We start from the raw sequence: 10,712 nt of genomic DNA, 5'->3' as shown, positions 1-10,712 counted from the left end.
GTGAAATAATCCATCAACGATACTAACAGCCCAACTGCTTGTAGTCTGACTGTGGTGGGGGAGGGGAACAGGAGTCGCCCTGCCACGGCACTTTACCACTGTTTATTTAGAGCAAAATTAGACTAAATGTTGACAGAAACAAAACACAGGAACATTTAGAAACATCTTAAGACACAGCACACAAATCACAGTGTACCCACTGTTCACCAACACACAGGAGATAAGAGGTACTGTGTGTCTTCTCCAGATACTGACAACAAGCAATAAATTAAAAATGGGCATGTCTCGAGGTTCAGAGTGGAGCCAGACACACAGATGTGAAGGCAAAGCTTTTCATCCACGCAACATTTTTCACAGGATTTGGAGCCCACTTTGAGTGAGCTGAGAGCAGCTCTTGAGTTCAGCTCAGGCGGGCTTGTTTTGTGTCAACAGAGAAGCTCGCTGTGGTCCACCTCCTGGATAAGAGACGTAAACATCCTCGCACAATGAGAGCGCCAACACTCACTCAACATGACTCATCCTGAGGGTGAACTTTGCTCTCAGTCTGTTTGTTACAGGCGAATAAATGGAAACCAGAAGACAAACTGACCTTCTTCAACTTTACTCAGCGTGTTCAGATTATGCAGCTTTCTCTCCTTTTAATTTAACCAAAGCAAGCCTTAAGACCAATGCACAGGATGTTAAGATTCACTTAAAGCATTTGTTAAACTGGCGTTTGAATAAAGTCATCAGAGGCACCAAAATACAGCAGAGAACTAATCAAAAATATTAGTAATTATCTAATCAAGCTGTCTGTGTTGTTACTTATAAAACCATAAGAGAAGAGACTGAGTAAAAAAAGGATTGTTTGGAGAATACATGCCCTCAAATGACTCATTTGCAGTGGTGAAATATAACTAATAAGACCTGTAATTTAGTAACATTTTGAGGTATTTATACTAAATTATTTTAAATTAGCTTGACCTTTACCAGCTGAAACGTTGAAGTGAGGAACACATTATTGTATCAATAATATTAGTAAATAGTAAATATATAATTCTGAAATAGGCCATTCAGTATCATAAGTATTTTTCTTTTAGTACTTAAAAGAAAAAATATTTTGCGTATACTTTTCTATTTTTACTCAAGTTAGAGTTTGAACACAGGACTTAATAGACTATTCCAGAGTATTTCTACACTAAAGTATTGCTAATTTTACAACCCTGATTCCAAAAAAGTTGGGAAGCTGTGAAAAAACAAAATAAAAACAGAATACAATGAATGAATCATTTTTAGCCTACATTCAAGTGAGTACTGTACAAAGACAAGGTATTTAATGCTCAAACTGGAATAGTTTATATATATATATATATATATATATATATATATATATATATATATATACACTTATTTGGAATAAATCATTTTCAGATTAAATTGAACAGTATAACATGAAATAATTCTAGTATTTTATATTTTAAAAAATAGAGAAAAGAATGATTTTGGACTTATCTCTATAGATAAATGCATATATTCACAGTACATTTTAGTGTGAACTTTCATACATTTGTTGGACAATATTTTACACATTCCTGCAATAAACTGTTAAGATTTCCATTTTAAAATCAGATATACGTAAGATTATTTCAATGATTTTATTGTATTTAAATATATATATATATATTGTTTCCTGACTGATGCAGCACTCTCTTTTATATTTACCTTCCTTACGTTATGTTTATTGTTCGATTGATCAACATCAAAGCGATTTCATTGTATGTGAAAACCTGTTTCTGATTTCTGATGATTGTTTTCGCATGAAGAGATAATTTGAGGAAACGTCACTTGTCTGTTTGCTTTGCCTGCTCCTCCTTTTATTTCCTCCATGTTGCACCTGTCAGAGGGGGCGGGGCCAGTGATGTCACCTGGAGCCGGAGAGGGGGGGAGGGGGACGATCCGCCTCCGACACACCGACTCACTCTGCGGGGAAAGTTGCTCCTCAGCGCGGCTGTAAACACTCGTCTTCCCCCTCAGAGGATAAACAGCCTCACTAACATGTCGTCAGGAGCGTGACGATGCACAGCAGCGGATACAAAACGTTTTCCTACAAATATTCAGCATTTCTGGTGGATTTTGAGTCGCCTGAAGGATAATATAAAGGCAGAAGCTTCCGCAGAGGAAAAAAAAAAAAAAGAGCACCAAGATGGGAAATATGATACTGATGGCGCTTCTGCTGGCTCACCTGCCAACAGGTGAGGCTTTAAACACGTCGTTTTAAACACATTTTACATCTGACATTTACATTATTTCAACCTGCGTATGTTTTTATAGAGTATAGGCAGACATTTAGGGTGAAGCCACTTCAAAAAAACAGTCGAAACTAACTGTGATGTGTTCAAGTTAATTATCGACAGGTGTAACCAGGACAAGGCCGACGGCTGTCACGTGACTGCACACGATTAATGGTTTTTCTTTCTTTCTTTGCTTGTTTGTTCTCCAAAATATTTACAACCCGGAACAATGTACAGAGCTGAAATAGACAGAAGACGGTGTTAATCTGTTGTTAATTAATTAATTATTAAAATGTTGAAGGCACATTTTAATTATTTTTAATAATTGACAGAATTATAATCAATAATTTTGATAACTGAATAAACTTGCAAACTCGTTAATCAAAAAAGAAAAAAAGCCACCAAAACAAGATATATTCTTACAAGCCTCTAAGTGTCGTTTTTTCTATCTCCCAGTAAATTAAATAGGGCAACTAATGGAGCAGCTTTTATATCTGGACTGCTTCTAAATTTATGTAATAATAATTGCATTTTCACAGAGATGTCCTGACACGCAAATCGTTTTGTACAGACTAAAGAAAAAAAGTCTTTGTCTGGTTCAGATCCTCTCTAAAGAAATCCCACAGTGATCATTTTAATATATATACCAATGAAAATGGTAATGACTCATAAATGATTATTTCCAACAATGTCGTGAATCATATTGCAATTGCAATTGCAATATCAGTCAAAAACATTTTCCATACTTCCATTCCAGTGAGAACAATGCATCTCAGGGTGTGTTGTTTTTAAATCTTTGACATATAATGAAGGCTGATTGAAAATGTTCCTACTTCTTGACCTAAATAAACTATTTAAAAACCTTCTTTGATCAGCAGGAAAATGTGTCACCACAAGCTGAAAACAGGGCTGTTTTTCTGAGGTCATGAAAACTTTTTTAGAGATAAGTGGTTTTTATTGGACAGTGAGGCTACAAACATAAGGTAATCTTATAGAATGTGATGCATAAAACTGTCAACATATACTAAGGAGTTAAAATGACCACAAGCTTAGACATCTACAGAAGTAAAATGCAACAAAGACATGAATGCAGCTGTAATCTTAATAGTCAAAAACACTGACATTTTACTGCACTGTTGCACTTTTACTTTTGATACTTTAAGTACATTTCACTGAAAAGTTTTACATACTTTAACTCAAATAACACTCTGAAAACAGGACAGCAGTGCAGTACTTACGATGTGGTATGAGTACTTTTACTACAGTAAATGATTTGAATACTTCTGAGACTGTTCAAACAAAACAAGCAATTTGAAAACTTTCATTTTGTACTCTTTTCTGACATTGATCAATCAATTCGGCAACTTCAAAAGGGAAAAAGGCAGATAAATTGTCAATCAAAAAAAAAAGTCAGGCTTCTATCTACCGTCTGCTATATATTTAATGACATAAATCAACTGAGAGAAACAGCCAACACATGTTGAACAGTTTCTGACAAACAAACAGTTTTCAATCACTATTTCAAAGGAAAAGTGTTTGAACTTTGATCTTTAACTTTCTCAGTTAACGGAGGTCACCAGTCATCAGCTTGTTGTCTCAAACATCACAGTGTTGATCGTGATTGACAGCTATTACTACGTCTTATGAAATAGTTCAATACGTTCACACTGAAAGACAACTTCTGTTGTAAACTGTTAACCAGTTTGGTCAGATTCTTATCAATCCAGCGAAGCAGCGACACAAACACACAGACACAGATTGTTTTCAGGCTGAAGCTATTTGAATATTGTGTCATGTGCAGCTGATACTTTACATAATATATTTTTGCTTTTTGCTTGTATCAGAGCTGCTGTCCATCCAGGTGATTGTTCCAGAGCCAGAGAGGAGCACGACACTGTTCGCCTCCGTGATCCTTCGCTGTGATTACTCGACTTCAGCGAACCCTCAGGACGTCCTGGTCACCTGGAGGTTCAAGTCCTTCTGTAAAGACCCGGTGCTGGAGTACTACTCTACAGGTGATGCTGCAGCTGGAGTAAAACTCATTTTAATGTGCAATAATGCAACTGAACCCAAACATGAAAGAACAGTGGCATGCATGAACAAATGGCATAGTTTAGTTTTCATAAAAAAACATTGTTGGCTTGATATTTTTTTTAGATATTCATGCTCAGAAGAATGACCAAAACAGTCTATTTGCTTTTTAAGTAGTTGTTTTCTATTTTTACATTTAATTGCTATCTAGAAACTTTCTGTGTTAGTTATATACTACTCATTTTAACAGGAAATATGTTTAGAGAGAAATGTAATGCCATGTCCAAAATACAAGATACATTTGATTTTGTTCCAGTGGAAAACTTTCCTCGATCATGATGCAAAAAGCTTTTTGTCAGAGTCATGCTGAATTGTTGTCAACAATATATAAATGATAGGCCCATGTTTTGGCTTCTTTTATTCATCATACAGCCAAGCCAATATGGTATTTTTGCGACTGATGATGATACAGATTTTAGATGGAAAAAAAATAATTCATTGCCAATATAGTAGCAGAAATAATGAATATTTGAGCTGGATTGAAAAATGAACCTTTTCCTATGTAAATTGTGCACCAGAATGACTCTGCAAAGATACCCAGAGGGCTGCTTTCTTAACAAATCACTTATTAAAGTATATTTAATGTTATTTACATTTTACACACAACCAACTATCTGTCAACCAATTCTAGAAAAAATAAGACAAACAAAATAAAAAAAAATAAGTAAAAACAAAAAAAGGCTCAACAAACATCAGTATGTTTATTGTTATAAGTTATAAACTGAAAACAAAAAATAAAAAGTGCAAAACAGCAGTAGACATTGATAATTTCAATCAAATCACTTACTAAGCAGCAGCAGTGTTCTCACAAGCAAAGTATATTTTAAATGATTATTCAGTGGCTTTAGATTCATTAAGCTGCTGAAACTAAAGAACTGTTTTTGTGCAACAGTTGTGATGGTTTGAATAGTCTGAGGTGGACTGATCCAGAAGAAGGCAATCATTTGAAGATGTTTCACTGTATTTTTTCTGTGTTTCTAAAGCCTATCAGGCCGCTCTGCAGTTGGGTCAGGACCCCTCCAATGACTGCCCCGACCGCCAGCGAACAGTCCGCACAGTCATCCAGAAGAGGGGCCTCAATGAGCCCATTCTAGGGGCAGACTACAGAAACCGCAAAATTACAATCCAAAACAGTAAGTCTGATCCCGTCGTAATGCTGATACACTACTGTTTAAAAGTCTGGAATCACTGCTAACAAAGGTTTATTCAGCACAGTGAGATGGCTGAGACGACTGCTTTAAATATACAAATAGATGTTATTTGTACACGGAGAACAAAACACTGTACAATGGTTTTACCGGACTGACAATTGAAAGGGCAAAAAGAGACAAAGACACATCTGAGCAACAGTTCAGTAAGAATAGAAGTGAACACTGGAAGCTAAGCATCAGATTTAAGTAAAAACCAGTTCCGGTTTCGGTGTCACATACACAATAGTGCTTAAAACAAGATGGAATTAACAGGTGTGTTGGTTCAGCTAAGCTTTTCTTCAGACTTCACAATACAAAAAGAATAGCACAACTGGAACTGGACTATTGAATATCAGCTGAATATACTGACTAACAAATCACATTTGAAATGCATAGTTTGATTTAATTGAGAAGTGTACAATATATTTAGAATATTTTCACTGCTTTACCTTGCTATCAGACAGCCCTGTTGACATTTTATGGGAAGAAACTTAAGCCATTATCTATGCTCTCTTCAAAGCCACCAGACTCCATTGACAAAAACAATAATTTTACTTTGCAGAAAGCAGTAGTATCTGGTCTCCCGCTGGATCGATCAGATATTTTTTGTGTCATTATGTGAATTAAAATACCTAAGTCACAAAATAACAAACAAACTAAACATTGGATGCAGTAGTAGAACAGCAAGTTCTGTATTCTGCAAGGTAAAGTTGCTGTTTTTGTCAAGAAGTCATGCACTTTTAACATCTTTATAAAAAGTGTGAAGTAATGTGACGTGTCTGTCCACAGAGGCTGACCTGGTCATCAATGAGGTGATGTGGTGGGATAACGGAGTGTATTTCTGCAACATCGATGGTTCCGGAGACACGGCGGGCGACTCGGATCGTGAAGTCAAACTCATCGTGTACCGTGAGTTTCTCCTCTCGAGGTGGTGCCACATAATGTAAAAAAGACTCCCGAGACTGAAATATCAGTAACCATGTGTTGTGCTACCTGTGGCAGACTGGCTGACCGTCCTGCTGATCATCCTCGGCGCTCTCATGCTCATCATGCTCTTCTGCATATGTTGCTGTCAGTGCTGCCCGCAGAAGTGCTGCTGCTACGTCCGCTGCCCCTGTTGTCCACAGACGTGCTGCTGCCCGGAGAAAGGTGCAACAACCTCAATACTCCTTATGAAAACAAGAACTTTTTTTATTTTTTTAAATTACGAAAATAAGACGAAAGGATAAAGAAATAACAACAAAAGGAAGGTGCAAGGTAGCGGCAAGAAACCCTAAAGGGCATATACAGGGCCTCTACCTATATTAAAAAAAAGTTAAATTAAAAACAAGTAACTATAAAAAAGAAGAAAAATAATTACACATTAAAATAAAGCAAAATTATAGGTTTGTGTGTGTGTGTGTGTGTGTGTGTGTGTGTGTGTGTGTGTGTGTGTGTGTGTGTGTGTGTGTGTGTGTGTGTGTGTGTGTGTGTGTGTGTGTGTGTGTGTGTGTGTGTGTGTGTGTGTTACTTAGTGACCTGAGCAATCAGAGCAGACACTAAACTCTTGTATGTATTCAGAGAGGAAAACTGTATTGAACTATTAAATTGGTCATTGAGTATGGTACCTCTGTATTTTAAGGAAAACTGACCGAGGGTGGTTTGATAGTGAGGAGGGTGAAATCTTTTTCTAGTATTGTACTTATGTAATTGTGAGTTGACATGGAAATATTCACTGAAAGGTTTAGGAATGGAATTTGGAATATACATATACTTCAAGATAAAAATGCATATTTGGTATGTATTGATCTGAAAAATTGTAATTATCTTGAGCTTTTGGAAGTTACGTCACACTTCACAGATTCTTTTACACAAATCTCTCTTCACTCTGATTTCAGCTGTGATGCAGCACAGGATGATAAAAGAGGCTCAGAAAGCGATGGTTCCTTGGATGAACGGTCAACCCATTTACGCTCCCATTAGCTCCAACGCCTCCTCCCAGGGTGTTCCCATACTGTACTCAGGTGAGTGACACAAAAGTAAACACAAAGACTTCCCTTTGGTGCTTTACAGAATGCTTTGTTGTGTAATTCTCGGTCATACTGAAGGGCGTATGTTTGGTTTAGCTTCAGAGGTGAACATTACTTTCATGACTCTCGTTTATCAGGTGGACAAAAACCAAACTCTAAATTAATCATTATTCTGCTCTGTATCCGCTGCTCTGTATATGATGTGTAAATATAAAAGTATTTGCAAACAACACATTTATGAAATGAAAATGTTTGAATTTTGTGTTTTGAGCTCGTTTCTGCCCCCAGGTGGCCAGAAATGAGTAGTTGATTATTCACGTCTCTCTCTGTTACTTTTGTTTCAGGCTCGTACTCAGACTACCCCACCAAACAAAACTTTGCCATGGCGCCCATGCAGCTGTCACCCATGCCCCTGCAGCATCAGGTTCCTCCCCCACACCATATGAACAGCAGCATGCGAGGCAACTCTCCTGGCACTGGTCAGGTGTTGGACTACCTGGAGAACCAGGTCAGGGGGCTGGATATGGGACCACCTCAGATGGCTCCACACGGTCACCAAAATATGCTCCCACTGCAGCCTCAGCACCAGCCTCAGCCGGCTCCTCAGGTTCCCTACACACCGGGGCCCCCGAGCATGTTGTCAGCCCTGGATGAGATGGGCGTGAGAGGGGTGGAGAGAAGGGTGATCACCCTGCCTCCTATCATCCAGCGTGGTCCCAGCTTTACCTCACGCAGGGAGTATGGGGGTGGAGACGGAGCCCGAGGTGGGGCCAGGATATCCAGCCAGTCCAGCGGGAGTACAAACCGCTCAGGAGGAGGTCTTCCCCGCAACACTCGTGGCTACAGAGACGTCTCTCCTCCGAGACGGGGGATCCTGCGGGAATACAGCGATGAATCCGATTGGGAGAACAGGCGAGGGAGAGCGCCACACAGAAGTTCAAGGAATGAGGGAGGAGGCTCGGCACGGAGCAGAGGAGGCAGTGGTGCCAGGCCGCGTACTCGCAGTCGTGATGACCTGATGGAGGAGCTGCACAGCAGAGCATCTCGCAGGGAGAGGAGCTATTCACCTCCTCAGCATCGCAAAGGATCCTGGAGCTCAGACGAGGAGGAGGACAGCAGGAGGAGGAAAGGAGGTAAAGCGAAGGATTGGCCAGAGAAGCCGCCCAGCTACTTCTCCATCGACATCCAGTCTGGACGGAGTAACGGCCGGAGGAACTACGACCACCTCTCTGTAAGATCCTAACACTGACACACATTCTGAACCAGCGCCCGTCTGATGAGAACTCTTTGTTTTTTGCTTTCTGTCTCCTGTTAGTTTCCTGTTCTTTCTCTTAACTCTTCATCACTTTAAACCAAGCGCACCAGCAGTCAACCACTGTAGTCCAGAGTGAAATATCTCAACAACTATTGGTTGAACTGCCATTATATTGTTTCGCCTGAAAGATGTAGCACCATCAAAAGTAAATATATGCATACTATACTGTATGCAGAATGGCTCCATTCACAGCCTTTTATTATTACAGTATATTACAGATTACACTTTATTTAAAGGAATATGCATGACTAACATGACACTCTCAACATGATGGAGTCTTAATGAATGTTAATGACTGTTGTTTTTAAGTGTCTGAGATGGCCAATATCAAATAAGGCTGAATAGTTTGATAATTAGTCAAGCTATTATATTGTGTTGTTATATTGTCTTGGTTAATGTAAAGTTGTCATGAAGACATCTCAAACAGTGTCAACTTTGCGTGTCATAATTTACTGAACGACAACAGTCATTAACATGAATAAAGACCCCTCCATGTTCATATCAGTCTCATGCATGTCCTTTTTAAATAAAATGTTACCTGATATTACATTATTCTGTTTTTTTTAAATCACTAACAAATACATGTAAGAGCGTTTTAATGTTGTAGTCTGTTAATGTGGAGCCAATTTTACATACTTGTACTATTGGATAGATTACTATTGCAGATCGTATTAGTGTATAATATGCAAAAAGAAACCAAGTGTCAAATTATTGTTGCATAAAAAATTCAGTATTTCCCTCTGAGACGTAAAAGTATAAAGTAATAGAAAATGGGGATTCTTGGGTACAGTTTTGACATGCATGTACTTTACTTGGTTCAGTACTTCGGTTAATAGTGTTTAGTTACTTTCTACCACTGGTATTAAAAAATTATTTATCTCTGTCTTTGATTTAACTCCATCTCTGTCACTTCTTCTCTTGTAGGATAGAAGTTCCCGTAGCACCACCAGCGTAGTCATCTGAAGCATTTCTATCTTTTTTTAATTTTTTTTTTTTTTTTTAAACCTTTTCCTGAATATTTCCAGAACGGTGAAAATGAAGACAAACAGTAGGTTCTTTCATCTGTTCAATCAGTGTGCGAGGACATAGTTGTTGTTATTGTGAAATCTGATAGTGAGTCCTGAAAATGTACTGTATAGTTGTATACTTTTACTGTGTGTGAACTCTATGTAATTGCAAAGAAAAATATGCATGAAGGAAGCTTGAGGCTATAAATTGTAGATAATATGCAGTTATATTAAGCCCGTTTGCGATTATTAACTGTATTAAATGTTGTATTTTCTGTCAGGTGACAGATAAAAGTAAATGTTCAACAGTTTCAACAAGGATCTCCTGTTCATCTAAAATAGTCTTATTAAGCCACATATCTGACCTCCGTCATGCCAAAAGGAACAAGCTGCGTTTTTTTTTGTTTTTTGGGTTGGTTTTTTTAGGCTGTGATTTCTGGTAATTAATGTATTGCTTTGTTATGGAAAAGTGCAGATCCTCTCCCAGTCTCCATGTGGTTTTAATACATTTTTTTAATCATTTTTTTCTTGTACATGGCATCAAAAAATGTTTACTCTAAAAAGATGGCGCATCTCTTATAATAACAAAATAACAGAAAGATGCTAATCAGGTTTTATTTTGCAGTCTATTGTGGTGTGACGGTGAGATATGTTCGACATATGCACACCTGCATTTGTGCAGACGTAGTTTGATTTGTACTGATGTGAGTAAATTTTGTGTTTATTTCACTTTTATTTTTTACCTTTACACCATTGCTTTTATTATGGCTCTCGTCCAGTGATGGGAGTGGGAGGGACTCCTCTTGTGGGATCAATTTTTTTTTTTTTTT

At 38.0% G+C, this 10,712-nt stretch overlaps 1 protein-coding gene across 1 annotated transcript; it reads left to right on the top strand.

Annotated features, from left to right (window-relative positions):
* Positions 1–1,970: 1,970 nt before the first annotated feature.
* On the top strand, positions 1,971–10,712 carry ildr1b (immunoglobulin-like domain containing receptor 1b). Its single transcript, XM_059343472.1, has 8 exons — positions 1,971–2,231; positions 4,115–4,285; positions 5,345–5,494; positions 6,341–6,460; positions 6,554–6,700; positions 7,429–7,554; positions 7,905–8,791; positions 9,800–10,712. The coding sequence occupies exons 1-8, from the start codon at positions 2,183–2,185 to the stop codon at positions 9,836–9,838; spliced, it is 1,689 nt and encodes a 562-aa protein (XP_059199455.1). The 5' UTR covers positions 1,971–2,182; the 3' UTR covers positions 9,839–10,712.

This window comes from Centropristis striata, chromosome 10 (assembly GCF_030273125.1).
Source record: "Centropristis striata isolate RG_2023a ecotype Rhode Island chromosome 10, C.striata_1.0, whole genome shotgun sequence".
Lineage (NCBI taxonomy): Eukaryota > Metazoa > Chordata > Actinopteri > Perciformes > Serranidae > Centropristis > Centropristis striata.
Note: the sequence above shows the minus strand (reverse complement) of the source record. Positions and strands in the feature narration are given on the sequence as shown.